The sequence below is a fragment of the Staurois parvus genome, unplaced genomic scaffold, assembly GCF_062004578.1.
Source record: "Staurois parvus isolate SC_StPar_1 unplaced genomic scaffold, SC_StPar_1.0 ptg000748l, whole genome shotgun sequence".
Taxonomy (NCBI): Eukaryota; Metazoa; Chordata; class Amphibia; order Anura; family Ranidae; genus Staurois; species Staurois parvus.
Window position 1 is genome coordinate 1,515,387 of NW_028318544.1, and position 20,320 is coordinate 1,535,706.

Here is a 20,320-nt window from a genome sequence, read left to right on the forward strand (position 1 = left end):
TTAGTTTAACCTTTTCCAGGATGACAATGGCACTGATCCGAAACTAAATCCACTGTTTTATATGTAAGATGATAGCAAGAGAGCAGAGATGAGACCAATTAAAGGCCAAGTTCTTTTGCAAAAAAAGAAAAAATGTACCCATGTTAATTTATACAAAAATATGCATTTATTATTATTTTGAACAAGAGCCTGGAAAGCAATGCATAGCAGTGGATCATGGGTGCAATGCTTTGGCTTCTGCAGACTATTCCTGCAACCTCTGCTCTGTACCAGGTACAGACTCTCGACTGAAGGGATGGGAGAAGTGTCAATGGACTTGTGCTCCACTGACAACTATGAGTTCCTGTAAATGAATGATGTGGCTGTGCACGCAGAAGGATGCACATCTGTGCCAATTTCAAATCTGACAGGAGCCAGCTGGGAGAAGAACCTTCAGTGTCTGTATGGGGGAAGGATTCTGGCCATGTTTCATGTTACATCACAAATATGGGTGTAGCAAGAAACATGCTCAGAAAAGTGAACTTAGCCTTTAAAAGCTTGGTGGAAAAATTATACAGGTAACTAATTTATTTACAGCATCATGTGAGCAGAAAGATTAAGAAGTTATTATTATTATACAGGATTTATATAGCGGCAACAGTTTGCACAGCGCTTTACAAAATGAAGGTAGACATTACAGTTACAATACAATTTGGTACAAGAGGAGACAGAGGGCCCTGCTTGTTAGAGCTTACAATCTAGGAGGAAGGTTTGAGTGATACAAAAGGTAATAGCTGTGGGAGATGAGCTGATGGGGGAAATAAATGGCGGATTACTAGATAGAAGCAGGATAGGCTTCTTTAAAGAGAAAGGTTTTCAAGGATCGTCTAAAGGTGGATAGATTAGGAGACAGCCGGAGAGATTGAGGTAGGGAGTTCCATAGGATGGGAGAAGCTTGGGAGAAGTCCTGGAGGAGAGCATGGGAGGAGATGACACAGGAACTAGAAAGCAGAAGGTCTTGGGAGGATCGAAGAGAGTGGTTTGGTTGATATTTTGAGACCAGGTTGGTGATGTAGCTAGGGGCAGAGTTGTGGGTGGCTTTGTAAGTTGTTAGTATTTTGAATTTTATTCGTTGGGCGAGTGGAAGCCAGTGGAAGGATTGGCAGAGAGGGGTAGCAGACACTGAATGGTTGGTAAGGTGGATGAACCTGGCAGCAGTATTCATGATGGACTGGAGGGGGGATAGCCTATATAAAGGTAAGCCAATGAGGAGGGAGTTGCAGTAGTCAAGGTGTTGATATTTTTGCAGAAAATGCAGCTATGATTGACTGGGGTTGTTGTTATTTAAAGAAACTTCAGGTAAATAAAACATCAATATTTAATCCATTTGTGTATTCATTAAAACCAATAAATGCATTTAGGTACACCTATAAGTAACTTACTCTGTTTTTATATAAGCTGCTTGTATTACCTTGCACAGAAGGACAGTGCGAGGGAGTGGCAGCAGTCTAATGGCCTATTCATACCAGGGTGGTCCACTACAGTGCATTATTTGTTTTGCAATTCATTTGAATGGGCTACCTAACATACCAAAGAGAGACCACAGATCTGACCCTGCTTCCTCTATTTAGTGCAGCGCACAGTAGTGTGTTATTCTTACTGTGTGATATAAAATAGGTGTGTTGTGGCGCCATTCACAGTGAATGATGCCACAGTGCATGTAACAAAGTTGACCACAACACAGTGGTGTTAATAGACCCTAAGCCAATCACTCTATTATGCTGCAGGATGCTTCTCATTCTAACACTGGCAGCTTGCTGACTGAAGGCAAGAGCAGTAGAATACTGATCTTGTCAAAATGCTGGTGCTCTTTCAGGGTCTATTTAACAGACCGAGCACAGAAGGAGCAAAGATTTTGACATGTAGGCTAGTTCACAGATACATTTCAAATGTGCTTAAAGCCATTTGCCTGGAGTTCAACTTTCTAAATTGACTATGAATGTGTTATATTGGGGATGGAACTTCTCAGCCTGAGCACCGGTCTCCAGCCATTAGAGTTTGAATGCAGCAGTCAAGCTTGGGTATGTTACTTATATCAACGTTCAAGAATGACTCCTTTAAAACACATTCACTCTTAACATATAATGAGACACTTTGCAAATACAACTCCTTACCTCTCTTTACTTTCCCTTTGGAAGCTGCTATTTTAAACATTACTTTTTTAAACTGCCTGTCTGCAATCCACACTGATCAAAATACACTGTAGAGACCAGTCAACTATTTTATTCAGTGTCTTCACTGCTTCATTGGCTATAAATTATGTTTTATATGGCCCATGGCACTGTAATCACTGAAGAAACCGTTCACAAACTTCTGGAAGAAGTTTGGCTAAACCTTGTTATCTCCTCCATTCAGCCCCTGTAATACCACAAAGAGTTGGGGAAAGCAGAATGCACACCTAGAGGAATCCTTGATGACTTCTTTATTCTTAGCCCTGGTTGAAGCATACTGTTCTCTACACCTTACAGTAACAATGCAAGTAAACACAGTATTATACACTGGCATGGGCCGGTGATAAACACCCTTAAAAAACATAGATATAGAAAAATGTAGGGAAGTTGTTATATTTACAGAACTAAATAGTGTCCCCCCCAATACACTTAAAGGAGAAGTATGGGCAAAGCTCCTTTGGTCATACATCAATTGTGGGTCACAGGAGTGCACTTAGTTCTGCATCCCTGTGACCCAGATTCAGCTGACAGCTGACTAAAGTCTGCTGTTGGCTGATGTCACAGAGCCAGTCCACTCTCTGCAGGTATCCTGGCAATAATGTCGAGATCTACCCACATGTACCCACAAGGCAGTGGCAGACGCAGCATTGGATCAATGCTGTATCCACCTAGGTGAGTATCAATGTTTTTTTTCCCAAAACCTGCACTTTTAAAAAAGATGTGTGTAACAAAACGTAATTTGTTCAGGGAAAGGCAACCAATTAGTACCCCAGCCTCACACAGATCCCATCCCCGGCCATAACCAAAAAGCAGCAGGTAATTGGACCAAGCTAAATACCAGTCACAAGTATTTAAGATATGCTACTACTATTTTTTATGTAGTAAGGAGCAAGGGCCTATCTGCACTTGTTTATGTCAGTGACTGAAAGAAATAAACATGCATCTTTAGAAATGTGAATATCCCTATTAATAGATCCCTATGAAGTATGATGCAATGTTAGAGTGTCAAGTTCACCACACTATAAGCTACTTTGACTTGTTAACCCCTTGGCGCTGACGTCACACAAATATCCAGCCTCACAGAACTGGGCTTTTTTCTGTGGGGCCGCATATTTGCGTACCTGTCTTTGTGGCGGGAGCGTGCCGCACAGCACGCTCCTAGCACAAAGCCCCGGGTGTCACTGAGAGGCCCGGGTCCCGTTCTAACGATCAGGACCCAGGACTCCCGATTCCGGGTCACATGATTGCTGTGATAGCCTCTGATTGGCTATCACAGTAATCAGTCACTGTACAGTCCGCCCCACTTTTTTTTTTCTCTCTCTGAATGGAGGAACATTGCATCTCTCTCTCTCCTTGCATAGAGAATACAAAAAAAAAACACAACGGTTTCTTTGCATAAAAAAAAAAGATAAATATTACTAAATAAAATAAAAACTAAGGAAAAAATATCTAGATCAAGGTTTGATCTAGTTCAGTGCCAAGGTCAGTGTTTGGGTCAAGGTCAAGTGTTTTCCCTCTTTAAATTGGTATCAGAGTCAGTTAGTGTCAGAGTGTTTTAGATGAAAAAAAAAAAACAAAAAAAAACAAAATGCGCACTATTGTTTCTGGGCTGTAGTACAGGTACAAACCACAAATATATACAACATACACATATATGGTATCGCTGCGAGCATCACGAGCTGGAAAATTTATTTTGGGTTGTTCTTTGGTGGAAGGTTATGGTAGTAACAAGAAACACACAGCTAAATTAAAAAAATTATTTATTTTTAATTTTTTTACAATTTTTGCCCAGTTTTCCATTGATAATAAAAAAAAAAAAAATCAGGAGATATCCATTACCATTTACCACCAAATGAAAGCCCAAATTGTCCTGAAAAAAACAAGGTATAACCCACCTGGTTGTACAGAGTAGTTGTGATGATATGTACGAACACATGTCAAAGTTGCAAAATTGTGCTTAGGCTGTAAGATTTGTTTTACCTTTAGGCATGAAGGGGTTAAGGTGTATGAAAACCCTAACATAGGAGTTTCCTGCTCCATTTTGGTCTATTAAATATACCACTAAAACCATTTTGTTATATCTGTTCAATAAGTGAAAACAAATTTCTGTTTATCCTGCCAGAAATCTTATGAGCTGATAACAGTCAGAAGAGATAGAAAGCACAGAAAGTTGTCTTAGTTGTCTCAACTTCTCTTTATGAACTACAGAACACCTCCACTCTATGGTATGAAGAAGTCCTAAATTACTTCCTGTTCTAGAATAACATCAATGCTGCTCTATGAATACAGTACAGCAAGTGAGCATTTCTACCCTAGGGCAGGAAATGGTTACTGGCAGGATAACAAGATTGCAAAACTTCCAGAAAGATGCCTCAAGGTACCTGAAAATATGATCAAATGAAAATATGTATTCCGGGAGTCCCTAGACATCAAGCCAATAAGAAACTACCAGAAAAAGGACTAGTTGTGGACTCAACCGGAATGGGGAATTTGTAAACACTCAAGAAAAATAATTCAAACAAAGGAGAAGGTGATGAATGGCGCACGAAAACGTCTTTATTAACATGGACAAAATTAAAAGTTTAAAAGAAAACACAAGAAATCGTACCACACTCCACAGGTCCCATGTATGTAAATCCCCATAAGGTGAAGCTCATTAGTTGAAAAGTAATTGTTTGGATGACTCATTTGCAAGCTATAACATATTCTATCCAGGAAAAAATGCAATTGACATAATGACAAATAACTCCTACACCCAGACTTGACCAGCCAGGCACGACAGAGACCCAAGGCTGCCTAGGAACCCCCTTCTCCCAGAGCTGGGGAAGGCTGTCTGCTAGACACCAGAGATCTGTGAGTACATGCTCTCTGCCTGCTTCACTTGAACTGTTCTTGTGCTGACCTCACACCAACCCCCCCTGTTGGATTACTTGCTACAGAGACTCACACCAAACCCCCTGTTGGATTACTTGCTACAGAGACTCACACCAAACCCCCTGTTGGATTACTTGCTACAGAGACTCACACCAAACCCCCTGTTGGATTACTTGCTACAGAGACTCTCCCTTGGCTCTCGGTGTTGGACTTTAAGTGTGTTGGTCCTTCCGTGTCGCCCTGTACTGGCATATTCACCCTCCCTGCGAACTCCCCTATTCGGTGACTGTCATCTGTTTGCCTCAATAAAGCTTTGTGCGTTTGCCATCTACTCTGTGTGTTCTGTCCTGCCTATGCTCTGTCACAGTGTAATACATGGAAGGATGCAGGAAGAGGTAACAAAACTTCCCTCATACACTAAACAACGCCCTGGGGGCAGATACCTACACATAAAGAGGGGAAAGCGTAATAGACCAAAAATCGCCCCCCCATACTGGAAGGCATAAAGGTCACAACACCAACTGATCCTGAACGTATGACCACATGTAGTCCAGAGGAGGATGTAAATAATGATATGTGAAAAGCCAGTGAACCCCTCAGGCACCAAGCTGTAGAGCACCATCCAGGGGAGATCCTAGCAGGCCACTGTAACCTCCCTCATACATGAACAGGTCAAGGACTCAGCTGAGAAGTAATTGTGTATTGATGGATGTTTCTGAAAGTAGGTATGCTCTAGAGGTGGTTAGATGGAGAGTGCACCCCCTTTAGAGGATATAACATGTAGCGGCCGAGCTGGCATCCGTGAGGTGATAGGCAATTAGCCAGTCCCCAGAATGAAGATGAGCCAGTATCAGGATTTCTTCAGATTGAAGGTAATTGGCATAGCTAGTGAACACTCAGAGTATGCAATAACTTCTCAATTAAGGGAATGGCATTAGTTGAAGAGAGGCACAATCCCTTTGATACACAGGGGTGCACATAGTATAGCTTGTAAGCAGAGTATGCAGTGACTTCTCAATCAAAGAAATGGCATTATCTGAGGCACAGTCCCTTTAAATGCACAGGGGTGCACGTGGTATAGCTTGTAAGCAATCAGGTGGCAAAACAACACCTCAAAGCATAAAGCCTTGTAGATATCTTCTAAGTCAGACAGAACATAATGAGTGAGAAGTAGGCACACAATGCAAGATCAGAAATTCTTCCAGGTGATAACAGCATGGGGTAGGAGAATTAAAGTCACTAGGAGGAGCATCCATAGCCAATGAAGGTACTTATCTTGAGGTAGAAGTCCATGGAGGGTTCACTGCAGGACCTGGGAGTGTGGTATTTGCCATTCCTAACTGGCTGACTCAGAGGTAGGTTCAAAAAGTTTGCTTGACAGTTTGCTGTCTGAGCTTGGGCACTTAAAATGGCCACTCCGTCCATACTGCGCATCCGCGGGGCATGGCCACGTCATGACATGGCGTGCGTATGACGTCATGCGCATGTATGTCAATGCTACTGCATCCAAAGGGGTCTCTGTTGCCCCTTCATCCAGAATGGGGGCACTCTAATACAGGAGGTGTGTTACATAGCGTGTGTGTGTTTTATAGAAATATATATAGCTGATAGATGCAGTAGATACTTTATAAATCACAGATCCTCTTTAGTAATGGACAGCAAACAGTTACAATAGCAGGTTCAGAGCATATCGTGGATACCGCAAAATTAGTAAGAGAACAGTACTTACTTTGGGTCTGGAGGTCCATCAGACAGCGGCTTCATAGATAATTTACATAGTGACCTGAAGACTAGGAAGGCATCCTTTTGTAAGATATGTGAGAACTTAGCACCAGGAGTAGGTCCTGAAGTAATTCCAGATTCCTAAAAAGAAAATAAACAAGCATCATAAACTACTAGCACTACCACCAAAACCATTACTTGGCTAAATCTACGGATACCTACCTGTAGGCAATATGGCTCATGTAATTTCAATTTATCAGAAAAATTGTGGTTTGAACAAATTATATTGGAACTAATTTATTAACACATCCTGTCTTATATTTAGTAACTGCAGTGATGTGATTCCCTGCTTTCTACCATTGGCCAACACACTCCCCATCACCTCTTCGCTTTTTTTTTTCCATTTCTTTAACATCCACTCACTGGGTCTAAGCCCTGTACTATTGCTAGATAGCCAAACTGTCTACAGCTTATAATATAAAGTGTTGCAAGCTCAATTTTTGGGTTGGCCGCTTTCTTTGCAAATTGCTCTCCTTCAAATCGCAATAAAAGGGGCATAAAAATTCTGGCCTGTACTGGCCAATTCTTACAACTGCAGCATTTACAAGGATCATTACGATGGGAACAAACCTAAAAGGCTATCTTGAAGGATATGTTCACCCTTGGAACATGTTACATGTCCCCCTGTAAATAAGGTGGAACATGGAACATGTTCCAGCTCCTGCCTTCCCTGCACCCGATGTCAGAATTTAAAAACAGCGCAGAAATGAGGGGCTCCACCCACATGATTGTGTCATTCATTCAGACTGCTGTGAATAAATGAACAGCTACTGTTGGCCACTGCAGCCAGCGGCTTGTAGTTATCAATGAACTACGAGGGTGCAGGTGAATGTACTAGTTTTATTGATTCTTCCAGCCATTCAGAAAATGCCTGCCTATACGAGGTACAGGCTGACAGCTGACTGAGTTTGAAGAGCTTGGCATTACACCTGCAATCTGCTGATCATGGGTGCATTGTCTTACAGGCTGCAGTGTAAAAAAAAAAAAAAAAAAAATAATGAATGCACATTTTTCTACCTTCAAAAAAGATGTGCATTTATTATTTCTTTTAATAAAAGCTGACCTTATCCCTTAAAATGTCCCACCAAAAAAGATTTAAACAGAGCATAATGTATTTAAAGCGGAGCTCCACCTCCCCCCCCTGCTCCCCATTAAGGATTGGCACCTTTGGGGTTCCCAAATTTGACAGGTACCCGTTCCACACTGCGATCGCATAAGCGATCAGAAGTGGAAGTTGTCCTCCCCCCCTCTCCATAGTCTTCTGGGACATAACAGGTCCCAGAAGATTACGGGGCCATTCACAAAGTGCAGCGCTTCTTGCGCATGCACAATGGGTACTCGGCTGTGAAGCCCCAAGCTGTCACAGCCGGGTGCCCACACTGAGGATGCCGGGGAGAGAAGACGGTCAGTGAAACCAGCCATGGTGAGGACACCGCTGGACCGAGGGACAGGTACGTTTCTGTATTTTAAAAGTCAGCAGCTAGACTTTTTTCACCTGGAACTCTGCTTTAATAAATCATTGTGTGCGCAAAACTGACTACACAGACATAGTCAAAACCTTTACATCAATGTTAGTCTACTAAATAAAACTTTAGCTTGTAGGTAATACTGCATCTGAACATGACACCCATATAAAACAATGTTTTTCCCCTTTCATTTCTGTCATAGAAAAAAACTGAAACATCTGGCCTTGATCCGTGGGTAATACAAACATTTCCACTGCCACAAATGAAACCAACTGTAATTGGCACTGAATGAAAATACAGAATATTGGTTGCTACAGTAAACAAAACTTGCCTTTAATATATTAGGGAAATGCAGGAGTTCTAACTTGCCTGAGTGTCATTAGAAGAGACAGACAGCCTGTCATCTGGTAAGGAGGGTGTGTAGGCCATAGATATTGGCGTGCCAGGAATACCATTGGCATGAATAGCATCCCCTTCACTTCCATCTTCTGATGTTCTTGTGGTACATTCATTGAGTAAAGGTTCTTCAGCTACACATAAAAAAAGAAAACAACATACAAAATGTGATATTCTATAAAGATATACACATACACACACGCACACACACGCACACACACGCACACGCACACACACTAATCATTACAATATAAACTATTGTAGAACATGAGGACCATGCCAGGACATGCATTGGTCTTTCATGCTGGAGCTATGTTGCTTTGCAGAAGAAAGCAGTACTGCAAATCCCATAACATCCTAAAGGATACGTTCACTTTACTAAAAACTAAAAACTAAAAAATTGTGCATTTAGTTATTTTTTTTTTAAAGGCCTGGAAAGCATAGTACTCTCCGTCAGCAGATCACAGGTGCAATCTCAGGCTCCTGAACACTGTCAGTATACTGTCTGCTTGTACCTAATACAGGCAAGCAGTTACACACTGACAGGAAGGAACAATGAACTACCTAGAACGCTAAACAGCGCCCTGGTAGTTCACTGTGTGGGCGAAGCCCCGAACGCCTGTGCTCTTTTCAAAGAAGGACAGCAGGTGTGGGGAGAAGATCCCTGGTCTGCTGTAACAGAAGGGGGTGGGGGAGATGGGTTTGGGGAGAGGCTGCAGGAGTGGGAACATGTTAAATGTTCCACCCTAAACATGTATGGAACATGTAACAAGTTCCCCAAGGTAAGCTTATCCTTTAACTAAACAGCTGCAGTGGGTGAACAGCACTGTCCACCATGCCAAGACAGGTGTAGGAACTGACATCCCTCATTGCTGGCAGTAGGATCATCAATATACAGTCATGGCCGAAATTGTTGGCACCCTTGATATTTTTCCTGAAAATCAAGTATTTCACACAAAAAAGGTATTGCATTAACACATGTTTTGCTATACACATGTTTATTCCCTTTGTATGTATTGGAACAAATATAAAACAGAGGCAGAAAAGCAAATATGACATAATGTCACACAAAACCCCAAAAATGGGCTGGACAAAAGTATTGGCACCCTTAACTTAATATTTGGTTGCACACCCTTTGGAAAACATAACTGAAATCAGTCGCTTCCTATAACCATCAATAAGCTTCTGACACCTCTCACCCGGAATTTTGGACCACTCTTCCTTTGCAAACAGCTCCAGGTCTCTCTTATTGGAAGGACACCTTTTCCCAACAGCAATTTTAAGATCTCTCCACAGGTGTTCAATGGGATTTAGATCTGGGCTCATTGCTGGCCACTTCAGAACTCTCCAGCGCTTCTTTGCCATCCATTTCTGAGTGCTTTTTGACGTATGTTTGGGGTCATTGTCCTGCTGGAAGACCCAGGATCTTGGACGCAAACCCAGCTTTCTGACACTGGGCCCTACAGTGCGACCCAAAATCCTTTGGTAATCCTCAGATTTCATGATGCCTTGCACACAGTCAAGGCACCCAGTGCCAGAGGCAGCAAAACAACCCCAAAACATCATTGAACCTCCACCATATTTTACCGTAGGTACTGTGTTTTGTTCTTTGTAGGCCTCATTCCGTTTTCGGTAAACAGTAGAATGATGTGCTTTACCGAAAAGCTCTATCTTGGTCTCATCTGTCCACAAGACGTTTTCCCAGAAGGCTTTTGGCTTACTCAAGTACATTTTGGCAAACTGTAGTCTTGCTTTTTTATGTCTCTGTGTCAGCAGTGGGGTCCTCCTGGGTCTCCTGCCATAGCGTTTCATTTCATTTAAATGTCGACGGATAGTTCGCGCTGACACTGATGCTCCCTGAGCCTGCAGGACAGCTTGAATGTCTTTGGAACATGTTTGGGGCTGCTTATCCACCATCCGGACTATTCTGCGTTGCAATCTTTCATCAATTTTCCTCATCCGTCCACGACCAGGGAGATTAGCTACAGTGCCATGGGTTGCAAACTTCTTGATAATGTTGCGCACTGTGGACAAAGGCAAATCTAGTTCTCTGGAGATGGACTTGTAACCTTGAGATTGTTGATATTTTGCCACAATTTTGGTTCTCAGGTCCTCAGACAGTTCTCGTCTCCTCTTTCTGTTGTCCATGCTTAGTGTGGCACAGACAGACACACAATGCAAAGGTTAAGTGAACGTCTCTCCTTTTTATCTGCTTTCAGGTGTGATTTCTATATTGCCCACACCTGTTACTTGCCCCAGGTGAGTTTACAGGAGCATCACATGCTTGTAACATTCTTATTTATCCGCAGTTGTGAAAGGGTGCCAATACTTTTGTCCAGCCCATTTTTGGAGGTTTGTGTGACATTATGTCGAATTTGCTTTCTTTCCTCCCTTTTTTTGTTTTGTCCCAATACACACAAAGGGAATAAACATGTGTATAGCAAAACATGTGTTAATGCAATACGTTTCGTGAGAAATACATGATTTCCTGGAGAAATATCAAGGGTGCCAACAATTTCGGCCATGACTGTACATGCATACCTCATTAAATCTTCACATCGGCACTATGGGTAAGTATCATTTGCTAATGAAACCCAGGACTAAATTAAAAGTGAGAGTCTTCTGAGAATAATGTAAGACTCAGAATGTTTATTCAAAAGACCTATTATTATTATTATTACATCGAGTTTATATAGCGCCAAAGGGTTTGCTCAGCATTGTACAATAGAGGGGGGGGGGGGACAATACTTGAAACAGTACAGCAACAACAAACAGCGCACGAGGGGTTAGAGGGCCTTACTCTTTCGGGCTTACAATCTAGGAGGGAGGGGGTAGTGGTACAGGAGGAAGTGGCTGTGGGGGATGGAGTGGTGGGAGGAATGAAGGGGAACGGCTGTTAGGTGAGGGTGGGGTAGGCTTCCCTGAAGAGGTAGGTTTTGAGGGGGCGCCTGAAGGTGAGGAGGGAAGGTGACAGTCTGATGGATTGGGGTAGTGAGTTCCAGAGGATGGGGGAGGACCTGGAGAAGTCTTGCAGTCGTGCGTGGGAGGAGGAGACAGGGATAGAAGGTCCTGTGAGGAGCGAAGGGTACGGGTAGGGTGGATTTTTGGATTCCCAAAAATCAGGTTGGTGAGGTAGTTAGGGGCAGTGTTGTGAATGGCTTTGTAGGTCAGAGTTAGTAGTTTAAATTTGATACGTTGGGCAACTGGGAGCCAGTGGAGGGATAGGCAGAGTGGGGTGGCAGAGGTGGAGCGGCTGGTGAAGTGGATGAGTCTGGCCGCTGAGTTCAGGATGGTCTGAAGCGGGGAGATTGCGCTGGGGTAGGCTGGTGAGAAGGGAGTTGCAGTAGTCAAGGCATGAGATGATCAGGGAGGGTACGAGTAGTTTAGTGGTGTCAGGGGTAAGGAAGGAGCGTATCTTGGCGATGTTGCGGAGGTGGAGCCTGCATGTGTTTGTAAGTGATTTGACATGAGGTTGGAAGGAAAGGTTTGAGTCCAGAATGACGCCAAGGACTTTGGCTTGCGGGACGGGATTGATGGTGGTGTTGTTGGTAGTGATGGACAGGATGGGGGGGGGGGGGTGTGTGGACAGGGGGAAAGACAAGCAGCTCGGTTTTGGAGAGGTTGATTTTGAGGAAATGGAGCGACATCCAGTTAGAGATGTTGTTTAGGATGTGAGTGATGCGGGCGGAGACTGTGGGGGTGAGGTGAGGGGTGGAGAGGTAAATTTGAGTGTCATCATCGTAGAGGTGATAGTTGAAGCCGTGGGAGGGTATGAGTTTGCCAAGGGAGGAGGTGTAGATGGAATTATAAAAGTTTTATTTACACACAAAGAGAAAACGCTTACCTCCAACTACAGAGTTGAGCATTTCCCGTATTATGCTCTGGACAACATCTTGGGCATTTTCTTCACACTCATTACTGCTATCTACACTGATCCCCAAATCAGATTTGGAGTTGTCTGCGAAAAGAAATCAAATGTATAGATATGAGAGATCTGACCCCTTAACACTTCCACAAGTGGGTAGCGGAAGAAAACCTGACATTTGAGGATAGATGGGATATGAAAATGGGTCTAGGAGGAAAAAATGGCAGCGTTATTCAGAACAACTGCTTTGTTTTAGTTCATTAAAGCAGGCCTTAAATTCAGCTGCCTGTAAACATCAGACAGTGTTTTTCTTTGGGTGTTTGAATCATGCATGCATGAACAGGCGAAACAAATATTCTCTATTCTACAGACATGCCTGCTCATATCCCATAAATGAGCACCCCCTATGCACCCAGTACCAGCTTATTTTATAAGGATCTGCATGAAACTACAACCCAATTCATCAACCATCTGAATGGATTTCTCTGTGCCAGCTTGACGTTTGAGAAAACGAATACCCATTATAATAAGTTAATTTCTACAATACAGTTAATACAGCCACGAGAAGAACACGCTGGGCTGGTGTTGCTTACTTTCCACATGTGTGGCCTGGTCTGCCTCAGGATTTTCATTCTCTGTGCTCTCAGCATCATAACCATTCTCTTGATCTCGCTCTTCTTGAAGTGTGTTTTCTATGTAGCTCTGATGCCGGTCCACCTCCCCATCCTGTTCCCGAGTCAGCTGGCCCGTCTGTTCCAAAATATGTCTCATCTGCGGAAGTTCCAACTCATGGTGGCTTAGCGGAGAGTGCTGTAGATGGTGCTGCTGCTTGTGTCGCTCCTTCTCCATGTGCTTGGCTTCTTGAAGCTAAAGAATAGACAATGGATTAGAAAACTTGTATTACAGTAAGAAAGTCATGTGTTTAGTGACTGTACAAACAGAATTATTGCTGAGTTAACAACTTTCTTTTAAGAACTATTTTTTTTGCCAAATTAAATATCTTAAAAATATTACTGTGGCCAGCTTCCCATATCAACTGTAATGTAATCAACTAAAAGATTTACCCTATTTAATCACATTGAACACAAACTTTAATCCCATTAGCAAGGGATACTGACAATTAAGAATGGATGTCAATCCTCCCTGATGCTATTACATGGCCTCTAATTGGAAGATAATCTTCTGGTAAAGGGCTCTGCATACAAAAGTTGCAAATTTGGGAACCCTCCAGTCCCAGCAATCCATGTAACCTATGAAAAGTGTGCTAACTTCACCACATCCATAAAGCCCCTAGACTGCCATGCATTTATGGATTTTGATGCTGCCATCTGACCATGGTCCATGTAAACATCTCTTCTACCCTGACTAAAAAAACAATGCAGACAAAACAAAAAAAGTCCCAGCATGAAACATTTTGATGGAAAATAAGATCTGGCACAAATCATGCTGAGAAAAAGTCAAAGAAGTAGTGAAATCTGACACATTCTCAAAAGAAAGTTGGTAAATTCTGGGAATACAGTCCAAACAGATGTTGAAGTCATCTAAATCAATCTACCTAATGCCCAGCTACTCAAGGCACACATTAAAAAGTCAGAGTGAGGGTCAGGGGTCTGTTTAGACTAAATGATAGCTTCCCATCTCTGAACAGACTGTAGATTTGAATGAAGGAATGGATGCACCCCCGTAGGAAAGCAGTAAAACTCATTAAAACAGAAAGCTAAATGCTTCCACAATATAATGCTATACACATACACAAACCTCAAGAAGAAAGAAGCAATACTGTTACCTAAAACAATCTCTATTAAATAAAAGAAAAACAAAATCAACCTGACATATTGAAAAAAAACAAGAGCAATATGCAGTATGCATAAAGGTAGCTAGTCACATCAATTTGTTCTGTAATGCTGAAGACATTTTCTTTTTCCACCAAGTGGTTTCCTCAGTCCAAAGGTGTGTTGGGAACATCTGCCTTGACATATTTCAAGAACCATGATTGGTGGATCAAGGTCATCTATGTATATATAAATGCTGGGGTAGGTTGTCAACACAGATTTAAACTTAGGAAGCCATCTGGATCAGCTGAAGTGCACCTGTAACATGTTACACCCTGAATAAGGGTGTAACATGTTACAAAAGGTGAATGTATCCTTTAAGCTTGCTAGAAACAAAAAAATGACACAACATATTACATAAAACATACAGTATACTACAATATGGAAATGAATGCAGAAAGAACTGCAAGTAACACACACCGCCTGATTTTCCATACGTGCAAATATCACATTGAGCATCTGTGTCAAAGTAGCCTTGGCGGTGGTCTGATTGACAAGGTTTTTGCTGGCTAGGTAGATGTTGTAACATGTTCTAACAGCTTGTAGTACTGTCCCTTCGTGAATTTCTATATGTTGGGAAGTGACTGCGGTAAGCAGCGCCTGAAATAGAAAAGTCAAAAATAGATTAGATAAAGATATATTAAATACAGTATAAGCCTGATAAAAAGTGACATACCAGCTTGGCCTCTTAAGTTGGCCATACATCATACAATTTACTTTAGATTTACCAAAAACCATATAATATGAGGTCAAACCTACACAACACTTTCAATTTGTATGCAATCAAGCAGGCCCTTGCACTACATAGTTAAGGGAAATCTAAAGGAGATTGTAAAAATTGTACAAGAAAAAATTGTATAATGTATGGCCAGCCTAAGTTTTTGACAAACACAACTCTGCATCCAAGTTAGCAAAATCTTACTAACAAAACTTTATACTTCAGTTGTATTGTTTTTTTTATTTTAGATTCTTTACTTACATGATGCCTCACAAGCACCCAGTACTATTTAATACTAACAACAGCCAAGTTAAAACATACAGCAAGAATTTACAAAAGGGAGGACAGCATGTACTTACTTGGGGCTTTTATTTTCATTTTTGACACTGTTTATATACACCTTGTCCCTTGGCTGTGTAAAATATTTCAGTCAACTAGTTTCTGAAGGCCAGATCTGGACCTATGCAAACGATAGGTGCTACAACCCTCATAACATATTCCAAAAGGAGTATAAATCTCACCGTGCGACTCCTGCGGTGTCCATCCGCTGAATCAATGAATCAATCATATAGGATCGACAACAAGGTGAGAATGAACTGTAGAGACTTTATTTGAATGCAGAGTAAAAAGCGTTCCAGAAGACAAGAAACACTAATGCGTCTCAGTCAAACAAGACCTTACCCATAGTTAGTTACTTGTAGTGCAGCACATCATTATATAGTGGTCTAACACTCCATTAACAGCCAATCATGGAAGACTGGCCATCATCTATTACATCCAATACAAAAGGAAGAATGATCACCACTAACTGATGCATGTGCTTAGACAATCAGACCTACATAACTGACACAATACAAGTGTACCTTGGTTTACAAACTCCTCGGTTAACATAATTTTCTGTTTACGAATTAAAATCAATTGAAAATAATGCCTTGGTTTATACATTTTTAACAATTGTTTTTCGCATTACGAAATGTCGGTGCTGATTTTTATATGCAATTGCCATTTTTTATTCTTCTTCACTATAGCTCATAGAATTAGCAGTTACTTTCCCAGGAGTTAAAGGAAACATTGTTTCTTTTAACTTGGGGAAATAAACTAAAAGTAAAACTTTCTTTCTTTTAGGTGGGAGGAAAGTGACAGCTGAATCTCTGAGCTATAGTGAAGAAAAAAAAAGCGGTAATTACATTTAAAAACCGGTACCATAATAAAATTTAAAAAAAACAGTGTGGGGTCCCCCCTCCCATCCATACCAAGCCCTTCGGGCCTGGTATGGATTTTGAGAGGAACTAGCACAACAAAATGTAAAAAAGAAAATGGCATGGTAGTCGTCCCCCCCCCCCCCCAATTCATACCAGACCCTTATCCAAGCATGCAGCCCAGCAGGTCAAAAAAAAAAAGGGGGGGGGGGGCTCGCTCGTGAACCATACCAGGCCACATGCCCTCAACATGGGGGGGTGCTTTGGGGCAGCGGCTCCCCCCAAAGCACCTTGTCCCCATGTTGGGGACAAGGGCCTCTTCCCCACAACCCTGGCTGGTGGTTGTCAGGGTCTGCAGGCAGGGGGTTTATAGAAATCTGGAAGCCCCCTATGTGAATGAGTATGGGGTACATGGTCCCGCTACTCATTCACAGAAAAACAAAAAGTGTAGTGTGAAAAAAAGACAGGATACGGTCTTTGACAAGTCCTTTATTAAAAGAAATAATAAAAGAATGTCCCCCGCAGTAGATCCAACGTCAATCACGATGTCTGCCGCCACCCCGAAACAAGAGTATATATATATTAAAAAAAAAAAAAGGGCTCTGTGCTCCCAACGATGGCCCCTGGCCGTCTGCCTCCTCCAGCGGTTCGACAGTTCTTAAATATGTAAGGGGTGGGGCCACCCGGGGACATCACACATGTGACCCCACCATGTGCCCCTCCTGCCCCAAAGCATCTCCCCATGTTGAGGGCATGTGGCTCTCTCGTCCCCCCCTTTCCTGACCTGCCGGGCTGCATACTCGGATGGGGGTCTGGTATAGAATTTGGGGGGGACCCCCACACGATTTTGTTTTACATTTTGGCGTGGGAGTTCCCCTCAAAATCCATAACAGACCCTTTTTTAATTAATTTTTTAAATTGCCGGCAATTCTTTTACGTTCAACTGTCAGTGGGGAACCCCGCTGACAGCTGAAACATTAACACATGGTTGTCACTACTAAAATACCGCATGACTTGATAAAATAACTCATGCGGTATTTTAGTAGCGTTGACTTTTTTCTGACCTCCGGAACGGATTAATTCGTTTTCAATGCATTCCTATAGGAAACGGTGTTTCAGTTTACAAATTTTTCGCTATACGAAAAGTCCCGCAGAACGAATTAAATTCGTAAACTGAGGTATGCCTGTATATAAAAAAAATAAACCAAAACAATATAAAATAGCAACTATGAATATAGATGTGAATATGCCACTTAATCAAAACTTGGCAATGACAGGAGGAAAGATAATACACAGAACAATGAATATCAAACCTAGGTGCATGTCCAAATCCCATCTAAGGTTTAACCCATGAGGTTATCTAGTTTATAACCTGTGTATCCATCATGCCTCTTTCTGTAATAATCCAGAATCTGGACCCAACTTAAGAGGGCTCTCTGCTGTATATGATATGCACATCATCTTCAAGAACAAAAAAAATCATGCTCCTGATGCACAGCAAAGCTTAACTCAGGCATGTACCAGATAGGTAGAGCTTTTAAGCAGAAGAACTCTGTATGTTCCTTCTGCAAAAAAGCTCTTCCCTTCAAAATGTTTTTCTTCTGTGTACATTGCCCGCAGCACGTGCATGGGGCAGCATACTTGTTCCCAGCATCATCATCTTTTTTTTTTTCTTATAAGATGAAATGTTGTAAGTCTGCAACTTTAATAAAAGGTAGCTCTTGTTACTGTTTAATAAAAATAAATAAGTGTGTGTGTATACATACATACACACACATATATACACACACACAGTAGATATTAAATGTCTACACACCTCTGTTAAAATGTCAGGTTTCTGGGATGTAAAAAAATGAGACAAAGATAAATCATTTCAGAACTTTTTCCACCTAAACTATACAACTCAGTTGAACAACAAACTGAAATATTTTAGGTGGACAGAAGTAAAAATAAAAAACTAACATAATATGGTTGCATAAGTGTGCACACCCTTAAACTAATACTTTGTTGAAGCACCTTTTGATTTTATTACAGCACTCAGTCTTTTGGGGTATGAGTCTATCAGCATGGCACATCTTCATTCTTCCTTACAAAAACACTCCAAATCTGTCAGATTGCAAGGGCATCTCCTGTGCACAGCCCTCTTCAGATCACCCCACAGATTTTCGATCGGATTCAGGTCTGGGCTCTGGCTGGGCCATTCCAAAACTTTAATCATCTTCTGGTGAAGCCATTCCTTTGTTGATCTGGATGTATGCTTTGGGTCGTTGTCATGCTGAAAGATGAAGTTCCTCTTCATGTTCAGCTTTCTAGCAGAAGCCTGAAGGTTTTGTGCCAATATTGACTGGTATTTGGAACTGTTCATAATTCCCTCTACCTTGACTAAGGCCCCAGTTCCAGCTGAAGAAAAACAGCCCCAAAACATGATCCTGCCACCACCATGCTTCACTGTGGGTATGGTGTTCTTTTGGTGATGTGCAGTGTTGTTTTTGCACCAAACATATCTTTTGGAATTATGGCCAAAAAGTTCAACCTTGGTTTCATCAGACCATAACACATTTTCCCACATGCTTTTGGGAGACTTCAGATGTGTTTTTGTAAAATTTAGCCAGGCTTGGATGTTTTTCTTCGTAGAAAAAGGCTTCCATCTTGTCACTCTACCCCATAGCCCTGACATATGAAGAATACAGGAGATTGTTGTCACATGTACCACACAGCCAGTACTTGCCAGATATTCCTGCAGCTCCTTTAATGTTGCTGTAGGCCTCTTGGCAGCCTCCCAGATGAGTTTTCTTCTCATCTTTTCATCCATTGTGGAGGTGCGTCCGGTTCTTGGTAATGTCACTGTTGCGCCATATTTTCTCTACTTGATGGTGACTGTTTTCCCTGTGTTCCACGGTATATTCTTTTGTACCCTTCTCCTGACTGATACCTTTTAACAATGAGATCCCTCTGATGCTTTGGAAGCTCTCTGTGGACCATGTCTTTTGCTGTAGGAAGTGACTAAAAAAATTTCAGGAAAGACCTACTAGAACAGCTGAACTTTATTTGGGGTTAATCAGAGGCACTTTAAATGATGACAGGTGTGTACTGACTCCTGCTTAACATGATTGTGAATGTGCTTGCTTAATTCTGAACACAGCTACATCTCCAGTTATAAGAGGGTGTGCACACTTATGCAACCACGTTATTTTAGTTTTTTAAGTTTACTTCCCCTCCTAAAAGATTTCAGTTTGTTTTTCAATTGAGTTGTACAGTTTATAGGTCACATTATAGGTGGAAAAAGTTCTGAAATTATTTATCTTTGTCTAATTTTTTTTACATCACAAAAACCTGACATTTTAACAGGGGTGTGTAGACTATTTATATCCACTGTATATACATCTAAAAGTGTAGCACTAAAAGATTGGTGCATATATGGACTGAGCCAGGTGACATCACTTCCGTGTCATGGGCGAGACCGGAAGAAGTGGTAAGAGTACTGCCGATCACATCTTACTTATCTAGATACACATACACTCAATGCCATAGATTTTTAAATGCAAAGCAGCTGTGGCTTGGGCCCCAAATCAGCCACTGAAAATTAAGGAGATTAAAGTACAACCACCAAAAGTAGATGAAGTTCGTATTAAGTATGTTTAGATGGTGAGCACAGGAATATGTCAGACAGATGACCATGCAATTCATTATGAATTTCCAGAGTTGAATTTTCCTGTTATTTTGGACCATGAAGGAGCTGGAATAATTGAAAGTGTTGGAAAAGGAGTAACTGGATTAAAACCATTGAGCATTTTCCATCTAGTTCCAACACATCCTCGCTGGCCTTAGGATAATGAGAACACCTTTGATGCCATCACCAGAGAGTTATGACCCTTAAAAGGGACCATTCCATTCAGATGGAGGCCATGATCTGTTTCCTGAGGAATTAACATAATGCAGTTGTGCTGCCTGTAATTTAGGTAGTCATACCCTCGCTGC

At 41.8% G+C, this 20,320-nt stretch overlaps 1 protein-coding gene across 1 annotated transcript in view; it reads right to left on the reverse strand.

Annotated features, from left to right (window-relative positions):
• Positions 1-20,320, reverse strand: part of ARFGEF1 (ARF guanine nucleotide exchange factor 1) — a 265,875-nt gene that overhangs the window by 117,018 nt on the left and 128,537 nt on the right. The window contains exons 5-9 of the mRNA XM_089654279.1: positions 14,846-15,025; positions 13,187-13,460; positions 12,573-12,686; positions 8,702-8,862; positions 6,814-6,947 (exon numbers count right to left, since the gene is read on the reverse strand). Of these exons, the coding sequence (XP_089510405.1) occupies positions 6,814-6,947; positions 8,702-8,862; positions 12,573-12,686; positions 13,187-13,460; positions 14,846-15,025 (863 nt within the window). The remainder of the gene's footprint in view (positions 1-6,813; positions 6,948-8,701; positions 8,863-12,572; positions 12,687-13,186; positions 13,461-14,845; positions 15,026-20,320) is intronic.